Source organism: Notolepis coatsorum (assembly GCF_963971535.1).
Source record: "Notolepis coatsorum genome assembly, chromosome: 1".
Lineage (NCBI taxonomy): Eukaryota > Metazoa > Chordata > Actinopteri > Aulopiformes > Paralepididae > Notolepis > Notolepis coatsorum.
The window spans coordinates 27,134,856-27,158,091 of record NC_140165.1 but is presented as its reverse complement, the minus strand read 5'-3'; the positions used below and the strand labels follow the sequence as shown (position 1 = coordinate 27,158,091).

Sequence of the window (23,236 nt, the reverse complement as noted above, 5' to 3'; positions counted from 1 at the left end):
GAATGGCAATAGAATGCAGCCTATTTCCGCACTGCAGCTCTCTCGCGCTGCCGCGGTCACATGGGCGTAGTGGCCAATCAGAGAGGGGTCTGCAGAAATGGAGCTACGAAATGTAGAGACGCTGGAATCCTTGACGTCATTTGCCGCCATATTGGATTGCCGCCATTTTGCATTTAGTGAAAAACACTTAAAATGCTACTCCTCCTACAGATTTCCCCCAATCTGCACGAAATGTGGTACACATAATCTGTAGACTCACAGGTATGACTTATGTTTTTGATTTTTCAATGCATTCGCTTTTGACAGCCAATTGAATTTGGTGACAAAACCGCCAAACAGGAAGTTGAGTCATGTCTCAGAAATGCTTTAATGTATCTCAACCACATTTGGTAGACTGTTTAGGGACCCTCATGTGATCTCTGTCACCAAGTGGCATGTTGACAACTCGTGCACTCTAGCGCCATCAACGTGTCAAAGTTGGAGTCACGTTTATGCCTGTAACTTTTGAACTGTATGTCCGATTTTCATTGTATTCTTGTAGCAATGGATTCCCTGGCTCATGCAGATTTCAAAACAACCCATGGTTTAATTCTTATTCTTATTTCTGGATTGCAGCATGCAAGGTACACCTTTGGTCTTCTGCACAATTTCACCTATTTTAGAGTTGGGAGAGCTGCATTTTGGAAAAAAGTTACACATTTTCTAAACTGCCATCCCTCTTCCAATTTTCACAACTCATATACATAGTATATATTAAAAACATTCACATGACTCTTGGGATTCATAAAATAAAAAACAAAACTAACCCTGTGACAGGTTGAACGACGACTCCCCCCCTCCATTGAGAACAATGGAGCCACGCAGAAAATTACCGAATCAATGTTGTGTTTCTAACCCGTAATTTCTCCTACACTTTTGAAGAGAGGAAGGCATATTACACTTCAAAGTGTTCGCGTGATTGTCTGGATTCTGACGCTGCAAATAGTTAAGCCATGCTATGTATACTTTTCGCCCTATTCCAATTTAAATGACGACACCCCCCTCTCACTCAACCAAGAGGAAGCAACTGTGTGAACCACGGGGTCGACTCAATTCAGCAGATGAGGTTTAGCTCAGTTGGCAGCACATCGAGCTCCAAAACAGCAGAGGTGTAAAGTACTTGAGTAATTGTACTTTGTTACAATACTTAAGTACTGTTTTGGGGGATTTGTACTTTACACAAGTATTATTAGGTTTGTATACTTGTACTTTTACAATTACATTTAAAATGCAGACCTACAAAGTACAAATCTTGCAGGTCCAACCATTTTAATTAGTATATTTCTTTCTCTGGCCAAACTAACGTTAACGTTATTAATCCTGCGGCCGCACTTTATTTAAAAACAGCCAATCAAATCCCCATCAATGGAAAATTACCCACCCATACCCATGCTGATTGGTCCTTGTGCAAGACTAGAAAGCTGGGATCTTTGATTAAACACCTACTATCAGAAGAATAGACAGTCAGATTTTTTTTTTACTTTTACTTTTTGTTGTCTTTATGGACAGGCTATGCTGTGCTGCTCAGGTGGACTTGTTGTCTTTATGGACACACTATGCTGTGCTGCTCTGGTGGACTAGTTGTCTTTATGGACAGGCTATGCTGTGCTGCTCTGGTGGACTTGTTGTCTTTATGGACACGCTATGCTGTGCTGCTCTGGTGGACTAGTTGTCTTTATGGACAGGCTATGCTGTGCTGCTCAGGTGGACTTGTTGTCTTTATGGACAGGATATGCTGTGCTGCTCTGGTGGACTTGTTGTCTTTATGGACAGGCTACGCTATGCTGTGCTGCTCTGGCCTGTGATGCTGCTCTACAATATATTAACAGATTCTACATGGGCTATCATACTATCATGGCTGCACATTGATGACTGCTACCCTTGACCTAACCTAACATGGATACCACAGCCTGCCCTGCACCAGGCCAAGTTAGTCCATTACTGTAAACTTTACCACAATATTGCAAACTACCCAGTTCCATAGCCTGCACTTAAACTGCCCAGTATGCTCACACAACCTTCAAATAACACAACAATTATCTTAACTTGAAAATGACACATCACCTTCCTCTTCTGTCTTCTCTTTCCCTTATCACGGTTTCACATAAGGGGTAAAGACTTTTTTTCCCTCATTCCAGTGTAATCAAAGAGTTGTGGGCAACAATTACTTGTTGATGAAGTGACTATGAGAGGAAATATTAACATTGTGGCTCGACGTTATGCACTGAGATATCAAACTACCCGTGACTGCATCGGGCTATATACTGTATATAGTTTTGCGATGCGAACTGGCCCATAACGTTAATGTATTGACACTTGCATACACCTCGCTCACGGTGCGCAATTCTCACTCAGTCGCTGTTTAATCCATCTCTATCGTAGACAAAACTAAATCTGTAATGCGCCCAAACATCAGACTTAAACGATGCTGGCGAATCTTATGTCACATAGTTCATGTTGTCCACTTATAGCCATTTCCCAAACAAACTGAATGACTGCACTCACTCACCTGGACAAAGCCAGTTATGTATATATTTTTCCCAATTGGAAGGTGTTGGAACACAGTTCTGGACCATTCTTACCCACTTAACCCCCTGCATATTATATTACACAATGTTGGGTGCATAGATATATATAACTAAATGGTCCAGCGTAGTTCACCGGCAGCCATCTTGTCACAGTCAACTATTCTGGTACATTCTATGGAAGCTGTACAAAAATACTCTTAACTCACTGAAATCTTGACGGATTTATTACAAACGGTATTAACGTGGTTTATAACAAACCAAACCGTTTGAAAATCGGTTGAAAATGTTGCAAGCTATGGTTATTTCAATAGTACATGCACCATAGAAATTCATGTTATGAGTGGGCGTGCTGCCTGTGGCAAGATGGCCGCCATGTGGCAACGTCGGTCTCCATTGGCCAGCAGCGTGGGTGAGTCATCTAGCCTTTATATATGTCTATGGTTGGGTATACAGCGATGGTACTTACTGTGTGGCAGATGTACGGTCTGATTTGGCTGACTGACCTCAAGAGCAAGCTGACCCGGACCGACCTGCTGATCATGCTGACCTCAGCACTCTGCCATGACCTGGACCACCCTGGATACAACAATGTCTACCAGGTATGTTCTGCACCAGACAGTTATTTATTTTGTATTATATATTTTATTTTCAGTTTTCTTCAGTTTTATATAAACAAGAGCAAACACACACACACACAAAAAGAGGAAGAGACAAAACAACAACAAAAAGATGCCAGACAAAAGTAACAGTGTGACTTAACTCAAAGCGATACACAATATGTTAGATGTTACAAGAGTACGGGTAAAATATGAAATATACAGGGATGAGTCTCTGCAGAATACAATTATTTGTCCTTCAGATAGTCAAAGAATGGACCCCATACTGCAGGGCTATTCAACTAAATTGTTCAGGGGGCCACATTGTCAGAAACCCAAGGGGCCAGGGGCCGGACTGCCACGGCGCCTCCCCGTGCTATGAATATATGTACACTTGACACAACACGCAACCACATTTTCACAACTTTTATTTAACTACATTGCAAAAGTAGTATACTTTTCAAAAAAAGTGCTTCATTTATGTGCCACATCTGCAACATCTCCTGCAGAAAGTGCTTCATTTATGACTGTGCAACAACTGCAACATCTCCTCTTCAACATTTCAATATAAAAATAAAATAAAAAACAAACAAGTGCATGATGTGCATCTGAACATTCTAACATCAACACTTGAACAAAAAAACACATTTATAGTGCAGCTGAGCGTATGAAAAAGTGCTTCATGTCTGTGCAACAACAGCAAATCACAGCATCTTATTAGCACTTATTGTCCACTCTTAACTCTCAAACATCAGGGGGGTGGGGGGCAGACAGGCCTAGCCTACATACACACATCTAATGAGAGCGATTGCACTTCTTTGACTGGGCAATGGCAGAGAAAGAGGGTTCATAGGAAGTGAGGGCTACCCGCAAACAGTGATGCAAATGCTCATTTGTCAAGGAGGCACGTTGCTTGTTTTAATGGCATTCATGTGAGAGAAACTGGATTCACAGGTGTATGTTGAGCCAAACATTGTTAGCACAGATATTGCCAGCGTTTTTATTTTGGGGAATGTCTTGACATGAATACACTTTATCCAAAATGTTGTGGTGGATTCATTCTCAAGTGCCTGCTTCAGAGCAGATGATGCTTGCATGTCAATTATTTCAAGTTGCAGGAGACCTTCATCAATGTGAAGTGATGCAAGGAACTCTTGTCCTTTTGTGGAAATAGCAGCTACATTGGCAAATGGGTTGCTCACAAAATGCATCAATTCTCTGGACATGTCAAATTCATCAAATCGACTTGCAAAGTTTTCCCTCAATTTATCAATGAAATCTGTCATTAATTGAGTGACTTTTGGCTCAATTGTGCGTGTTAACGTTGACATGAAAAGAAAAAAGTAAAAAAAAAAAAAAAATTAAAAAAAAAAAAAAAAAAATTATTTTTTTTTATTTTTTTTTATCATCATGTAATCTTTGGCGGGCCGGTCAGAATCATCCCGCGGGCCGGATCTGGCCCGCGGGCCGCCAGTTGAATAGCCCTGCCATACTGTATATCCAAAAACCTATTATGCTCTCCATCTGTATGATTATCATTTCGTTGAGCCTTTTCTGGAAGCACGGCGGTGTAGGTGATTTCCAATCGGTTAGAATAATTTTCTTGGCAGCTACCATGCCGAGCATTAATGCCAGTTGTTAACCCTTTCACTGCCGCACTACCAAACGGTTAACCCTTTCACTGCGACAATACACAAGCGACCGTCGGTTGTGTGATAGTAAAGGGTTAACCTTCTGTCGTGTGGCAGTGAAAGGGTTAAGGCAGTCTCTGGACACTCCAAAAGTGCCAACTCTGGATCGGGGGGAATGTCCTTTCTGTAACTGAGGGGTACAATTCCCTGACTGTATTGATAAGTATGGTATCATTAAACCACTACCGCTTTATGTACTTTAACTACTGGCCATACAGTACACGATATCTAAATATGATGAACACTTTCCCACCATGAAACCAGGTCCACACAAAGGTAATAATCAAATATTTAATATATAGCAAAAGGTACATATAGTATTCACCATTACATTTATGATTTGAATGCTCTTGTAAGGCAAATGAGTACTCGTAGGCAAATCAACACTGAATGTCCAATCTCTGGTTACGCAGGAAGCAAGTATACAACCTGGCTCTTAGGGAATTATATCTATGGTCACTTAATGATTATAGCTGGATATACTGTAGGGGTCCTCCCGGTTGTAGGCCGGTAGGGGGGGTAGGAGAGCCGTCGGCAGTATCCCGTCTGGTCAACGATGTCTAGGGAGACTTCACGTACAGAAGACAGTGCAGTAGAATCTTGATCCACAGATGAATACACCTTGGCTCTCTTGTAGGCTGTAGCTGTAGCTGTAGCTCCACAGTGAAGAAGAAGCGAGGCGACCTCAGTCTGGTCTGAGCGCCGTCTCACCTTGACTCCTCTCGGGGTAGATCCAACACTCACCGGTGTTGGCGATTATCCGCTCCACAAATCAAAGTACCAAAGCAAATATATATTCCATGCCGCATAGGGCTCAGCAGTCGTCGGGTAGGTAATCCAATGTACAGGTCCACTCGGTCCTCGCCTAGAACTCCTCGGATGAAAGCACCACGTGTGGTCTGCCCAACCTGGTTAAGACTCTAGATAACACGAGGAAGCGATGGGGGTGCTGCTCACTTTAGAACTCTAACCGCACGATGCACCATACATAATAGACTATTATTACTTAATAGAAATACGGTGCCAAACTCTGGCAATTCAGCTATTAATTCGCACGAGGTCTCAATGCTATTCTAAGGCCAAACAGGCCACACTACACCGCACGCGGTATCGTGGGGTGAGGCTTCACGTTCTGTTACTTAGTTGGGTAGAAGACGAAGGGATAAGAGGACTTCTACATTTCTTGCGCCATATTTATATGCACAGTGAACAAATAGTGCCACTCTCTTTTCGGTAGCCGTATTCCTGCGCAGAGCCGGGGCTAGTAGAGACATGTTTCGTCGGTACCATTGAACTTGGCTCCAAGGGGCTTGTCCCTGGCGCCAGGTCCTTGTCCAATAAGAGAATGAACTATTATGGGCTAGTAGACTAAAGGGATATTCCGTGTATATGTACAAGGAATACACAAGGGATATCAAACGATATACAAATACTATTCAATATATATCCATAAATAAATATATATATTCGGTTTAATCTGATCCTTCACAACATCCTTTCCATAGACTCTGGAAAACCACTGGAATATTTCACACCAGAATTTTTGTAAATGAGGACAGAGTAAAAAAAAATACGTGTTAAAGAGCGCTCTGCCACTTTGCATCTGTTACGTAATGGACAAAAAAGATGGATACATTTAGTGTAGTCTGTGGAGTCTATGAATGACTTTAAATTGAATCAGTTTGAACATTGATCGAGCAAGTTTGGATTCTAGTCAAACCTTCTCAGTGTGTTCTCAGACACGGTGAGATTCAGCTCAGTGGACCAGGCATCTTTCAGATGGTTAGTGGACACAGAGGTGGCAAATAGAGACACAAAGTGAGATATCAGGTGTCTGGAGTCTGGAGGAAGCTTCGGGAGATCATAGAATTGGCAACTCTCTGGCATGGTTTCAAAATGTGGAATTTCTTCTTTGACATAGTGTCTGATTTGGAAATATCGAAAGAAGTGGGAGTTAGGAATGTTAAATTTTGTTTCAGTTGAGACTCCCCCTAATTTTGACTTCCTGCCATTAACGGAGATTGCCCATTTTTAACTTATTTTGTGTTCATATGTCTATATGGTGTGTGTTTTTAGTTGATATCAGCATACTTTACTAAAGGCCATTCACACTGCAGTCACTGATGTTGAATAGGGGTGGCAGGTACATATACAGTAGGTAATACTGAGTCGTTTTACTTTTGCTAACAATCTACTACAAGCCCAGTGTCAAACTACCATATTCATCAGCGCCCCTGCGAATTTGAATGCCTTGCAGTAGAGTAATACAGTAATGTTAGCGAATGTAAAGGTGAGGCTGAGATCTACCAAAACATACACGTTACACACTTTTCTGCGCATAAGATTACTACAAGATGGGGACAATTTCTGGTAATGGCGTGAAGTCAAAATGACACCGGTATGGTCCTTCTAAGGGCTAAAGGACTAAAAGTAGTAGACTGTAAGGCTTAAGTGTTTGTTCATATCCATCTATCCTGTACAGATCAACGCCCAGACCGAACTGGCCCTGAGGTACAACGACATCTCTCCCTTGGAGAACCACCACTGTGCCATCACCTTTGGAATCCTGTCCAAGGTGCCTGACTGCTGTGCAGAGATCCACTTCAGTGCCAATAACCCACTGTGAACATGAACAATGAAGGCCAGCAGAGTATAGACTATGGTCCTATTCTACATTTATAGAGTATAGACTATGGTCCTATTCTACATAAATCTATGTATTAATTATTATTATTATTATTATTATTATTATTATTATTATTATTATTATTATTATTATTATTATTATTATTATTATTATTATTATTATTATTATTATTATTATTATTATTATTATTATTATTATTATTATTATTATTATTATTATTATTATTATTATTATTATTATTATTATTATTATATATCTATCTATTCTAGTACATTTATAGAGTAAGTACATTTATGGTCCTAGTGTGTGTGTGTGTGTGTGTGTGTGTGTGTGTGTGTGTGTGTGTGTGTACAACTCCTAGTATTCACATGTTTGGATGTGTGTACTTTTGTACACTTTTTGTTTTTATAATTCACTTTCTGTTCTAGCCTGCATGCAACATTTTCAGAAACCTCACCACCGAGCAGTACAAACAGATAAGAGCAGGCATGATCAAGTAAGATGATATCTCCATGTCTTTTCCCGGGGAAAAAACCCTCATATTCATTGAATACAGTGATATTGGTGTTGGGTTAGCTTGTTCATCCTCTTTTCCATAATAGTCTATAGCCCAATGCCCATAGTCTACCCATATTATATTACTGTTGACTGACCTGTATGATAGCCATGTACAATAATTATATTATATATATGATATCTATATCTTTTTTTTTATCCACTTTTTCTCCCATCCCAATTTAGCCGTGCCAATTCTCCCCTCCCCTGTCTTGAACGTTGCTCGCATGTGCCACCCACTGGCAGGTTGTAGGGAGGATAGAAGCCTTGCATCACATGTCCCCTCCGATACATGTGGAGGCAGCCTGTCACATCTTTTCACCTGCCAGCGCGGACTCATTTGGCGAGGAGTAACGTGTAGGAGGCTCACACTGCCCCCGCCATTTTCCTGTCTCTGCTGTGCAGGCGTCCCCCAACCGACCTGTAGGAGTCGCTGTTTACAACGTCCAGATTACCACCCATCGACTTCCACCCGCTAACTCTGCCAATTGAGTTAGTATGACGGCCGGCCCAAGCCGGAGGCAACGCCGACAGCCGGATTCGAACCCGGTGTCTCTTGCGTTGGTGACGAGCGCAATGTCCGCTGCGCCACCCAGCCGCCCATATGATATATATATCTGTATATATCCCATACCTACTCTAAATAGTTTCACCTTTTATACCTGTCTATACCTGTATCACTGTATAACATAATTATACTGTACATACATCAGTTTAGCATATAATACCAGTAGCTTGTTATATATATATCACATGTAATCACTTTGTGCTTTGTTAATGCACTTTAATGTTACATTTGCACTCTGGTTAGATGCCAACCTCTTTTTGTTGTGCTGTACTTGTGATGTGTGATGACAATACATTTGAATCTAATCAAATGTAATTTGCAGATGTATCTTGGCTACTGACATGGCGAAGCACAATGAGATCCTCAACAAATTCAAATCTGTGCTTCCCGTGTTTGACTTCAGGGACAAGGAGCATAAGGACGTGGTAATTCAATTTCCCGGTATTATCCTAGAATAATAATAATAATAATAATAGGATGGGTCGTGGCCCCAACGCTCTCACGGCGCTGCTGCTTACTAGCTTACTATCAACATCTTGTCCAATACCAATAACCCATATTAATATTTCTGTTATGGCTGATAACCGATATCAAAATTTTGGCTGATACTGATAACCCATATTAACATTCCTGTCCGATGTCGATATGATCTGTATAAATAAAACACATTTCTATGATGATCAACTTTTGTACATATTGAATGTAGAATAGGAGCAGCTAGCCTATAGCTGTTGGCCAAACACATTATCTTCTGGAGCTTTAAGCTAGACTTGTGGTTCGTATCCCCTTCCATTAATTTGTGCTAAAATAGGCTAGATTGCAGCCGGATAGCTTTCTACTGAACGCACAGAGGAAATTGGTATCTATCTTCTTGTCTTGACTCATGGAGAAGATGGTAAGACGCATTTCCCATAATGTAGGCATGTTCCTTTAAAGTTGAAAGTCAGCACTTTACCCAGATACCAAATTCATCAACCGTACTGACCTTAACCATGACGAAATTGAAACTGTTTGGATTTAAATCTTATTCGAAAGGGCAAAATCAGTACTAGTAGGCACAATCTATAGACCGCCAGAACAGAGTGGCTTCTATGACACACTTGATGGGTGTTTAGCTGGGGTGGAGGGGGTAGAAAAGATTCTTATTGGGGACTGGAGGACGGATATGCTACGTAAAGCAGCACCCGTCTTCAAGGCCTTCAGTAGGTTTAGTGATCTGCACGCTTTCAGCCAGCTAATCACCCAACCCACAAGGGTATGTGATTCAACACAAACCTCCATTGACCTCATTCTGACCTCTGACAAGTCCATGATCTCCAACAAAGGGGTGATAGCATGCGGGTTAAGTGATCATTATATGATTTTCTGTACCCGCAAAAATCTAAAACAAAAGGCCGGCTGTCACAAACATCTAGGGACCTCAAAACCTACTCTAGACAGAGAGGCATTTAACCAAGAACTGGAGAGCATGGACTGGTCAGATGAGCTCAGTGGTACACTGGTTGAAGAAACATGGCATGGATTCAAAACCAAATTCACAACAATACTTAACAACATGGCACCCCTAAGAACCACCAGGGTTAAAAATCGCGCTGAGCCATGGATGCACACTGAAATACTGACCGCTATGAAAACCAGAGAAAAAAATTCTCTGAACTTCATAAAAGTCAGACAACGCTTACCAAAAGGTCAAACGGTGAACTCCAAGCTCACGTGGTTGAACTAAAAACTCAAAGAAACAGACTAAGAAATTACGTAAACACCATGATCAGAACCGCAAAAAGACAAAATGACAAAAATGAGGAAAACAAAAACAAACCCCACAAACTTTGGAAATTACTCAACAACCAACTAGGCTGCAGCAAAAAACTAAAAACCAGATTTATAAACATAAAGACAGAAAACACTCTGATCACAGACAAACTGGATGTGGCCAAATACCTAAACATATTCTTTACAAACAGCCACAACACTGGTTAATAAACTACCCTCCCACTCAGGGCATTATGGGGTAGAACACATAGTAGCATACTACAAAAACCTAGGGGTCCGCAAAGACGACTTCAAACTGGAAATGGTAACAACAGATGAGGTACTCAAAAAAACTGAGCGCCCTCCAACCACTGGCCATGACAACATCCCCTCCAAATTCCTCAGAGACTCAGCAGCCGCCATCACCCCAGTCATCACACACATAATAAACCTCTCCATAAAACAGGGACACGTCCCCAAGGACTTCAAAATTGCAAGAGGTGACCCCCCTGCACAAAAAGGGCAGCAAATTAGACTCAGGCAACTACCGCCCTATTTCTATTCTTACCTCCATCTCGAAAGCCATGGAAAAAAAATTCTACGAACAGGTCGAAAAGTACCTAGCGGGAAAAAAATCGAATCTACGCATTCCAATCTGGCTTCAGAACATCCCACTCCACTGACACATGCCTTTATTTGAACGACCACATCAAACAAGAGGTGGACGCGGGCAAATACTGCGGCATGGTCATGCTGGACCTACAAAAGGCCTTCGACACTGTCAATCACTCCATTCTGATTGACAAGCTAAAAGCAATTGGTTTTGATAGTCGTATCAGTGAGCTGGATGCAATCCTACCTTGAGGTGAGAGAACAGATGGTGGAGGTACCCTATCCCCCCCCCTCACAGTGAGCTGTGGTGTTCCACAAGGAAGCATACTAGGACCGCTACTGTTCCTAATTTATGCAAACGACATGTCGTCAGCTTGTGACTGCAACTTGTTCTTGTTCGCGGACGACTCAGCCCTGCTGGTCTCTGACAAGAACAAGTTACAGGTTGAAAAAACCCTCAGCTCAGAACTCTGCAGAATCTGCACCTGGCTTGCTGATAACAAACTATCATTACACCTGGGTAAAACAGAGTCCATTCTCTTCGGATCAAATAACAAACTCAGCAAGCCAGCGGCTTCTCAGTTACAGTGGGTGACAATATTGTCACAAGGAAAGATAAAATTACATACATAGGTTCCATAGAGGCAAATCTTTCCTGTGACAAAATGGCATCCAATGTAATAAAAAAAAAGTCAACCAACGAACTAGATTCTTGTACCGGATCTCCTCTCTGGTAAACAAGAATACCTTGAAGACTCTGGCAGGAGCACTCATTCAAGGGTACTACGACTATGCTTGCACCTCATGGTACCAAAGCACTGCAAAGGCGCTAAAAACAAGATTACAAACATCACAAAACAAACTGGTCAGACTACTACTTGACCTTACTCCTAGAACCCACCTCACCCCTGCCCACTATGACTACCTAGGATGGCTTAGAGTAGACGACAGAGTACAGCAACTTGCAATGGGCCTGGTCTACAAGATACACTACACGACTAAGGTACCCATGTACATGTCAAAATACTTCCCAAAGGTCAGTGAATACCATGACCACAACACCAGAGGGAGCTCCACAAATCATGTTAAACCCAGATTCGGCTCAAACAAGGGACTAAACACGTTTAGCAATTATGCCACATCAATGTGGAATGCCCTACCCAAAGCTGTAAAGGAATGTGAATCACTACCCACTTTCAAAACCACTCTCAAAGAGCACCTACGGGAGACTGCAATTCGAAACTGGCCCCTGTAAATATACAGAAAATGTCCTAACCCAATAATACACAAGACCCTCTTCTTGGGACCAAGTAAGGTTGTGTCGATATTACAATGTACAGTTTGCTTGTACAGTTTCCCCCACCCTGTCTACCCAACCCCCCCCCCCCACCCAACCACCTCCAATGTACAGTTCCCCCCCCCACCCCACCCCACCTACCCAACCTCCTCCAATGTACAGTTTCTACGTCAAATGTATATACTCTTTTTTAGACTATTTTTGTATCACAAACAGTACTGTATTTGTAAATCTGGTATGTCATAAATGTATAGATGTAGCAGTACTGTCTATCTGTATGTCGTGTATGTCATATATGTTATGATGAATTGAAAATGGGGGACCCTGATGTAAACAAGACAAGTCTTTCTCTGGTCTGCATCCCCTTAACAATTGTGTGTATTGAGCTGTACTGTATTGTACCCATTCTGCAATCTGTTAATAAAGTTTTCAATCAATCAAACACTCAAAGTCATTGTTCCATTTCTAATCCAATATGCTGGAATACAGGAGCCGCAAACTAAAATATTCAAGTTTCAAGTTTGTTTATTATTTGTCACTTATAAAATACATGTACTTTACGGTGAAATGCTTGGTTCTGTATGAGCCCCTGAGAGTGTGCTTCATACAGTAAAAAAAGTAAGTAAAAGAGGAATATACAATATACAATCTAAGTACAATGAGTCAAAATTTGTAAACAATGCGGTACAAATGCAGACAATGAGGTACAAAACTTTAAGGTAAGGTGCAAATTTATGGACTGCACTGTAGATGAAACGCCATCAATGACATTCTAAGGTGGGGATTATGAAATGTTGCTTGTGTCTGCAGCTGATGAAGATCATGTTGAAGGTGAGCGACATCTCCAACGAGGCCCGTCCTGCGGATGTAGCAGAGCCGTGGCTAGACTGTCTGCTGCAGGAGTTCTTCAACCAGGTGACCTTTGACCTCTCTACAGTCACTGTATTATCACAATTCAATCAGGTGACCTTTGGCCTCTCTACGGTCACTGTATTGTCACAATTCAATCAGGTGACCTTTGGCCTGCCTACAGTCACTGTATTATCACAATTCAATCAGGTGACCTTTAACCTCACTACAACCACTGTAATCTGTCACGTGGACACGAAGGCCACCATGTTCAATAAAGTTGAGATATTTTGAAGGGATTTTGCAATATTTTACATCCAGTTCCTAGTACAATTGTATTGTTAGCAACTGCAAACTTAAGCTGTAATCAACCAGCTAAGCCAATATAGCTAACATTAGTGATCTTAACTTCAGACATTTTGTGTCTCATTTGTTATTAAATCATATTTTATCAGATGCAAAAAAATAAAAGCAGCTGCCCTGCTCTCTCTATACGGGTAATGTCCATTGAAAAACGCATATAGACTTCCGGTTTGAGATGTTCGGGTAAGCGGCCATAGAAAAGAGCTCCCGGTCAAAGAATATCGAAAAAAGGAAGTAAAACTATCAACAACAAACAAAATAAAATAAAAAGTGACAATTCAAGGATATAAGAGAAAAGGAAGGATTGACACGAGAAAAAGCGAGAGAAAAGCGACCCCAGAAGAAGTACAAACACCGGAGGAAAGTTATCGACACGAGGAGGTGACGCAGAAGGTAATTCAAGCTAGCATGACGCAGGGCGACAGAGCTGGGATGCCCACCTGGGTAGCGGAGCTACAAGCTAGCATACAGACTAGCATACAAGCTAGCGCAATAGCTAACCAAGCTAACACGCAGAACATCCAGAGCAACATCGACAGACTCAGGGAAGAATTAAAGAAGGGCCAGGACGAGCTCGGAGAATAAATAAATAAGAGACTCGAGACAATTGATGGAAAACTACAGGAACAAGAGACAGACATAAGGATGCTAGAAGAAAGGACAGCTGAAACGGAGGAATGGAATACGGAAATACAAGAAATTCTAACGGCGACGCTCGAACAACAAAATATGTTGAGAGAAAAGCTAACGGACTTGGAGAGAAGGGATAGAAGGAGACTCGATGACCAAATATGTAGACAACCTAATTCGAGGAGAATTGGAAATGTCAGACCTCGCCAAGATAGAGATTCAAAGGGCAAACAGGACCCTAGCGCCGAAGCCACAGATAAACAGACCTCCGAGAGCAGTTATAGTTAATTTCTTGAAATTCGAAGTCAAAGAAAACTTTCTCAGAGCAGCCTGGCAGACGAAGATGGCGGTGGAGGGGCAGATTCGACCATGACTATTCAACAGAGGTGGCTGTAAAGCGTCGGAGCTATGTTCAGATAAAAAATACTCTGAAAGAGAAATTAATCAGATTTCAATCACCAATGACCACGCTGAAGGTCCATTGGAAAGAAGGCATAAAGGTGTACAACGATGTGCGGGAAGCAACAAGGGACATGAACCGGAGAGGATGGAAGGTGCCGGGAGGAGAAGAAGAGAGACCGACGCTGATGCAGAGGTTGGAGAAGGCGAGAAGATGGACCAGGGTCGAGGGACGAGGAAGAGGACGGGAAGGTGAAGGAGATCTGAACCGATTCAAAGCGGATCAACTGAGAAGAAAGACGAAAAGACGCAGAGAAGGGGAACAGAGAGGAGACGAGAGGGGACACAGTGATCCAAGGAAGGATAAGTACAATACACATTAGACTGGTATACATGTGACACACACAATACAAGTAAATGTAAACATGAAAAGGACTTATGCAATGAGAAGATGGTAAAGTACATATGAGATAATTATACCAAAAGTTGTAAAAAAGGACATGGAGATTCAAGAGATATATTGAGGCGGCACTAGGGGGAGCCCTCTCACTAGGAGAGCCACTACTCCCCACCCGCCAGCGGGGGAAAGAGGGATACGACTGAATCCCTCAACTACCATGGAAGTTCCAAGTGTTAATGTTGATGTTAATGTTTATTATGGTTATATGTATGTAAATCAGACAGGGATAGCAGTGGCTACAGCCACAAATATTATTTTATGTGACATGGGTAGAACGGGAGAACATTTGGAAAAGAAATATGACACAAGTTAAGGGTATCAAGATGATGTCGTTGAATGTTAATGGTATGAATAGTCCGATCAAAAGGAGTAAGGTGATGACGAAACTTAAGAAAGAAGAGGCGCAGGTTATCTTCTTACAAGAAACACATCTAATATCACAAGAACATGAAAAGCTGAAGAGATTCGGGTATGAGAATCTGTTTTATAGTTCTTTTAAACAGAGCCTTAGAAGAAGAGTAGCTATACTAATTAAGAACACAGTGAAGTTTGAAATGATCAGGGAAATAAGGGATAAAGAGGGGAGGTATGTAATGGTCAGGTCAAAATGGAAGGTCAAATGGTAACACTAGTGAATGTGTATGCTCCACCAGAAAGTGAGAAATATCTATTTGAAACAATCTTTGATATCATAGCGATGGAAGGGGAAGGGGTCCTAATCTGTACAGGTGATTTTAATGTAGTACTGAACTATGACATAGACACGACAAGCACAAAGAAATGGAGGACAAACATTAGCAAATATCTGAATATACAAATGGCAGAATTAGGAATCATGGATATATGGAGAGAAATGCACACACTAGATAGAGAATACACACATTATTCGCATCCACACACAACATATTCAAGGATAGACTATTTTCTCATGACAACAGGGGACATATACAGGGTAGAAGACTGCAGGATAGGGGTAACGGACATATCAGACCATAGCGCAATATATCTGACAGTGAATCTTAAAAGTAGGCGGAGAAATACAGTTGAGACTGAATGTAGGACTATTAAATAACAAAGGTTTGGTTAATGAAGTAAAAGGAGACATAATTAGATACAGAGAAGAAAATGATAATGGAGAGGTAGACCCAAACATTTTATGGGATGCACTAAAGGTAGTAATACGTGGAAAATGTATAGCAAAGACGGCATTACTCAAGAAGGCCAGAATAGAGACATACCAGAACTTGATAAAGAAACTGAAAGAATTAGAGAAAGAACACCAAAGCTCAAAGAACCAAAAGACACTTAGAGAGGTAAAGGAAGTTAGAGGAAAGATAAACAAAGAACTGCTGACAGAAATAGAGAAGAAAGCTAGATACATGAAACAGACATACTATGAAGGAGGACCGAGAGCGACCAGACTTTTAGCTAGACGAATCAGGACACAACAAAAACTGAACACAATACACACAATAAGGGACACGAACACAAACAAAATACTAAGAGAACCAGCTGAAATAGAGAAGACATTTGAAGAATACTATAAGAAACTATACACACAACCGATAGCGGCAGGAGAAGAGGAGATGGAGACATTTTTAGACAAATTAGATCTACCATCGATAGGGAAGGAACAGAACGAAATATTAAACGCAGAGATTACAGAACCGGAAGTGGGGAATGCGATCAGTAAAGAAAAGAGCAGTAAGTCACCGGGTAGCGACGGATTCCCCTCTCAATTCTACAAAACATTTAGACAGTCACTGAGCCCCATATTAGAAGCAGCATTCAGACACACGATGAAAGAAGGCACAATACCACCTTCATGGAAAGAAGCCATAATTACTACAATTCCAAAAGAAGGGAAAGATAGAGAACTATGTAGCAGTTTCAGACCTGTGTCCATACTTAATGTAGATTACAAGATGTATACATCAATAATATCCAAAAGATTTGAGACATTTATGTCAGATATTATAGACGAAGACCAGACCGGATTCATTAAAGGAAGACAGACACAGGATAACATAAGGAAGACAGTGCAGGTGGTAGAGGAGATACAAAAGGAAGGAGGAAGTGCAGTATTAGTTAGCCTAGATGCAGAAAAAGCATGCAACAGTGTAAACTGGATATTTCTATATAAAGTATTGGAGAAATTTGGATTAGACAAAAACGCTATGAAAAACAATTAGGGCATTATATCAAGAACCGACGGCAAGGATTAAGGTAAATGGTAGTCTGACGGACCGGATTAAACTAGAGAGAGCTACCAGACAGGCTTGTTGTCTTTCGCCGATGCTCTTCGATGTATTCATCGAACTACTGGCTCAACTAATTAGACAGACCAAAGACATCAAAGGGGTGGAGATAAGGGGAACAGAACATAAATTGGGACTGTTCGCAGACGACGTGATAGTATATATGAGACAACCAGACATAAGCTTTCCGACACTGGTGCGGCTACGTGGCGCAGTGGGCAAGGCGCTCGCAACGAATGCTGGAGACTAGGCTCGAACAGGATGCCTCCTGTTCGAGCCCCGCTCTCCACATTGCTTTCAGTTTAGCTGGTCGTCCACAGTAATACACATTGGCCGTATTACGGGGAGGGAAACTGAAGGGTGGGGATCGGGCGTTGTGGACAGCGACTCTTACAGGTAGGTTGGTGCGCCTGCGCAGTAGAATCAAGAAGCGACGGGGCGGGGCCCCTCCAAAGCCCAGACCCCCGACGCTGAAAGATCGAGCCGCGCAGGTGAAAAGATGCGACGGCTGTTACCTCGAGTATCGGAGGGGACTCGTGCTATGTATGACTTAGTCCACATTGCAGCCGGCTTGTGGGAGGCAAGAAACAACGTTCAAAGACAGGGGAGGGCTGAATTGGACAATATGAAAATTGGGATGGGAGAAAAAATTGAAAAAATGGGAGAAAAAGTGGATAAAAAAAAAAAGCTTTCCGACACTGATGGATTTACTGACAGAATATGGATATTACTCAGGGTATAGACTCAACGTGACGAAGACACAGACTTTAGCACTGAACTACACGACAACGATAGAGATAAAATTAAAAAAAAATATTTAATGGGACATGGACAGGATCAAGTACCTAGGGGTGAACATTACAAGAGGGGTGGAGGGGTTATACGATGCAAATTATACACAGATTAATCAGAAAATCAAGAGAGACCTAGAAAGATGGACAGTAATGCCCCTAGATTTCAGCTCAAGGATCGAAATCACTAAGATGAACATATTACCAAGGTTATTATACCTATTTCAGTCTTTACCTATATTAATACCACAAAAACAATTCAGGGAATGGGATAGACAGATATCAAGATTCATTTGGGGGGGGGGGGAGACCAAGGATCAGATATGTGACTCTACAACTACCAAAGGAGAAAGGAGGAATGGCAGTACCCAGTTTAGAAGGCTATTACTATGCAGCACAGCTTAGGACAGTAGCATGCTGGTGCAATGTGAATTATGAAGCCAAATGGAAAGATATAGAGACCAAAAGAGAGGGATTCGAAGTGCAGGCACTAATAGGAGATAGGGAGCTGTTCAGAAGACAGGAACAACTACTGGACCCAATTACCAAATTCACTATAAACATATGGAACACAATAGTAAAGAAATACAAGCTAGAAAAAGAATCCAAGATACTGAGATGGATAACACACTACAACTAATTCAAACCAGGGATAGACGACCATGGGTTCAAAAGATGGGAACGGGGGGGGGGGGGGGGGTAACAGCAATATGTACAATGATAGAAGGAGGGGAGATGCAGACTCTACAAAAATGTAAAGAAAGATACAGATTAGAGATTACTATAATAAAGAAATAAAACAAGACAGAGACAAAGAACAGAATGGGGTAATTAAGATAATGGTAAAATCATAATGGTTATATCAGCACTATATCAGGCAATAATGGACAGTAAGGGAATTGCAACCTTGTATATAAAAGAAAAGTGGGAGAAAGAGTTAGAAATAGACACAAACAAACACACTGTAGCACCCACTCCCCACACTTTATATTTATATTTATGGATGAAGGATTGCACTACAACTCGTACACCTTACTGTAAATTGTACCTAAAATTGTACCTCATCCCATTTCTGCTTTGCACTAGATAGTACTGTACATTAGTACACTGCATAGTATTGTGTATTGTATATTATATGGTAACTCAGAACATTGTACATATGTCTATACCGAACACTGTGACCTCATTTTCTTCTTCTAAATTCATGCTATATTATGTTATTATGTTATTTGATACTATCTTGTCTAGCACAGTCTCTGGAGCGTAACAGTAAGAAGCATTTTGTATGAAAGTATTCTGTACTTCTGTATGACAACTATTAAAGAACTTGAACTTGAGATAACAGAGGAGGAATGGTATAACACATGTAAGATACAACAATCAACCACAGGATCAAGGATATGGAGGGAGTTTGGGTGGAAAAACACAATTAGATTCTTTATAACACCAGAAATACAGGGCAATTACACGCCAGCACAGAAACCATGTTGGAGAAAATGTGGACAGGAAGTAGCGAACCACACACACATATTCTGGAGATGTCAGAAAATAAGAAACTATTGGGAAGAGATAGGAGAGATAGTAAATGAAATAGTAGGATATGAAATACCCCAGACAGGTCTAGTACTATACCTAGGGAACTTGTCACAGAAAGACATCCAGGGAGAAGACAAATATTTGATTAAGATACTATTAGTAGCAGCCAAGAAAGCACTGACTAAGCTGTGGTACAGGGTAGAAGCACCGACGAAGGAACAATGGACAGAGATAATAGAGGGGATACAGGAAATGGAGAGAATCACGCATATGCTGAGGCTGCAAGAGGAGAAATTTTTGTCAAAATGGGAAAAGTGGGAGGAATATAGGAAGAAAAGGAACGACATCACAGAAGGATGAAAAGGAAACAAGAAAATAAATTGAAATGTAAATAAAAAATGTAAAGATAGAAATGACCAATGAACCCATGTCACACCCTGACTTTTATTTCAGTTTTCTTTTTGATATTATAATTTTTTCTTTATTATTTCTGTCTGTTTAAATAGTATTGTAAATTCTGTCTTTATATTTTGTACCTGTATGTTTGTAAATCAAAAATGAAAATAAAGGGGAGCTCCAGTAGCTCACCGCATATCTCGGCGCTATTTCTGCGTCGGGGAAAACCGTGCTCGTCACGGATCTGGTGGACACGAGTTCGATTCCCGGACCCGCCGTCATTTATCAGAATGTCTTCCCCTGCTCTACATCCTGTTTCAACCTGTTTCTGTCGGTCATGCTTGACCAGAAAAGCGATAAACGCTAAAAAAGAAAGTAAAAAAAAAAGAAATTAAAATAAAAAATTAAGTAAAAAAAAAAATGTAAAAGAAAAACGCATATAAGTAGATCCCTAATCCCAGCTAGGGATGAGTGCCGAATCCGGTACTTTTAAGGGTACCGACCGAATCACGTCGGTACTGCCGAGTACCGATTCACGTGAGATCAAACGGTGCCACATTTCGGTACTGTACTGTTTTTCTGGGGTCGTCAAGTCAACGCTCACGCTTACCTAGGATTTGACTTGATTCAACAACAAAGCAGTTGGGCCAATGGCAAGCCAAAAGCAGTCGCAAGTGTGGTTACACTTTACAAAGCTTGATGCAGACACCACTCGCTGCAATATTATATATAATGTATATTAACAAATTGTTCTAAATAAATAATAATGATAATAAATAATTAGAAGTTTTGATTTTTTTTTTACAACTGAGGTAGGTAGATTACATTTTTAGAGACTAAAGTACAGAAAAAAGTACCGTTGGGTACCGATATCGGTTAAAATGTGAACGGTACCCAACCCTAATCCCAGCCCCTATGTAGTTTCACCATTACAGTTAGTGTGTACAGTGTGTCTGCCCTCTCTGCTTGCAGAGCGATACGGAGAAGCTGAAAGGTCTTCCAGTGACCCCTTTCATGGACAGGGACACAGTGTCCAAGCCCTCGTCCCAGACCAACTTCATCAGCTTCGTCCTCCTACCCCTCTTCACGGAGCTCGCCAACTTGTTCCCCTGCCTGGAGGTACAGGACACATGCTAGAAGTGGTTCTCAACATGGGGTCCGGGGACCTCCAGGGGTCCTCCTCAAGGAGGTTTCAGCGGGAATAGATTAGATTTAAATAATCAATCACAAGTACAGTACAACAAAAATTATCTAACCAGAATGCAAAGGTAACAGTAAAGCGCATTAACAATATACAATGTACAAGTCATTATATAAATGAGTACTACTGAGTGAGTAATATAATGCTAATCTGGTGTATGATATGAGTGATACAGGTATAAATACACTATACTGGCCAGTGGTAAGAGTAGGTAAGGGATATACAGTATATATACAGGTCTACAGGTAGTATATACAGGTAAACAGGAATATATGCAGGTATATTCCGACAGATGTGGATAAATATATATATATATGGTATACAGTATTATTGTACATGCTACCATACAGAGTTATATGGGTAGACTATAGTTTGAGGTAGGTAGTTATGATTATAGTGTAAGACGGTTGTAGACAGTAGATATGTATACATTGGTAGGCTAGGTAGGTACAAATGATATAATTGAGTATAGGCAACTTCAGTGAAATTGGCAAGAGTGAGTTTACCTGCCCAGCAGAAATAGAACAAGCTCTTTTAGCACCGTGCAACAAAGGTTTCCCACAGACGCCCAGAGGCGCCAGCAGCTTCAAGCTGAATAAAAATAAAAAGGTATACTGTATATATATATCCCAGCTTCTGATCAGCAGGTTGAACACATTGTGTACTTTGATGGTGTTCGTTTTCTGATACAACCCCAGCAACACCACACACCCGTGGTCACTTCGGAGAATATCAGACCACCATCTGTTGGTCCCAGAGCCTTCTCTGTTGCCGCACCCACCCTCTGGAACTCCCTCCCTCCCTCCAAACATCCGTAGTGCTACATCTCTGCACTCTTTCAAATCCCACCTTTTTTTCTTCTTTTCTTTCCTTTTTTACTTTTACTTTATATTTCTTTCTACTATTACCATGCCCATACCTGTACCCCCCCATGCTGCTATGACGACCAAATTTCCCCAAGGGGATCAATAAAGGAATATCTTATCTTATCTTTTAACACAATGTGCAAAAACCACCTGTCGATCAGAAATATGTTATCATTTATTCAGTTTATTCCGTTTAAAGCCACTGGTGCCTCTGAAAAATATGAGTTGTTTAAATTTGAATTGAAAAAGGAATCCAGGGGTCAGGGGTAATGCTTTCCCAACTAAATCAGACTCTCTTCTCACGCCTCTCAGCAACATATCGTTGAGCCTGTGCGGAAAGCCTTGGAGCATTACAGCGAGATGGAGAGGAGAGAGCCACAAACAGGAGCAACCAGGCTGTGATGGAGGAGGGAAACTCGGCACGTTGTTTCACCAAAGATGACTGGTTTTATCATAAATCGATCAATACAGACCGTATTAATTAATGTTGTTTCTTTTTCAAATGTAGCCAAGAGTAAAGACCCTAACCCTATCAAAACAGCAGTCAAAGTGTATATTTTCAGCACTACGTTTGTTTACCGATGTTTTTTTCTTCGAAAATAAGAATTTATTGGAATCATGCTAATTCTATCTCTCTTTTATCGTAAAAACACGAGGAAATGACCAAATCCAGACACTGCCATTGGAACGAGGAGCTGTTTCCCTATCCATAGATGTATGATTTGGCCATAATAAGGTAATTTATAGTTCATAATTCAATGTTGAATGTGTCATTCAAATGGATTATAATTCAGTACTGTATCTACAAATCATCTTCCCTTTATTCATTTGCTTAGATCTTTTGTACACTTGATCTCAAGAAGGTGCTGAATGAGCTCAGTGAGCGACATCTCTTATCTTTTATTACTTAAAGTACACTTAAAAACAAGACATAGGCAAGCCTGGTTAAGCCAGAACTTAAGTTAACCTTTAATCTTTTAAAATTGTACTATTTTGGTAACCAAAGATTATTTTAAATATATTTAAGTTCAAGTAACATTTTTAACACAAGTACAATTCAAATGGTTTCAATTTAACACAATTTTAGAATACTTTCTGAATACATAAGAAGTATATTTAAGTATACAAAGTATACTTGGGAACTGTAGTCAGTTCAAGAGCCTATAGTTTGTTATTGTCATGTTGAAATCACTTAGATTAGA

The 23,236-nt window shown here is 40.9% G+C and overlaps 1 protein-coding gene across 1 annotated transcript in view; it reads left to right on the top strand.

The window, feature by feature from the left end:
• LOC311228014 (high affinity cGMP-specific 3',5'-cyclic phosphodiesterase 9A-like) overlaps positions 1-22,436 on the top strand; it is a gene marked incomplete at both ends in the record, with an annotated part of 41,183 nt that extends 18,747 nt beyond the window's left edge. The window contains 7 exons of the mRNA XM_084313904.1: positions 3,044-3,166; positions 7,337-7,429; positions 7,930-7,997; positions 8,947-9,049; positions 13,096-13,200; positions 20,940-21,086; positions 22,347-22,436. Of these exons, the coding sequence (XP_084170030.1) occupies positions 3,044-3,166; positions 7,337-7,429; positions 7,930-7,997; positions 8,947-9,049; positions 13,096-13,200; positions 20,940-21,086; positions 22,347-22,436 (729 nt within the window). The remainder of the gene's footprint in view (positions 1-3,043; positions 3,167-7,336; positions 7,430-7,929; positions 7,998-8,946; positions 9,050-13,095; positions 13,201-20,939; positions 21,087-22,346) is intronic.
• Positions 22,437-23,236: the final 800 nt, after the last annotated feature.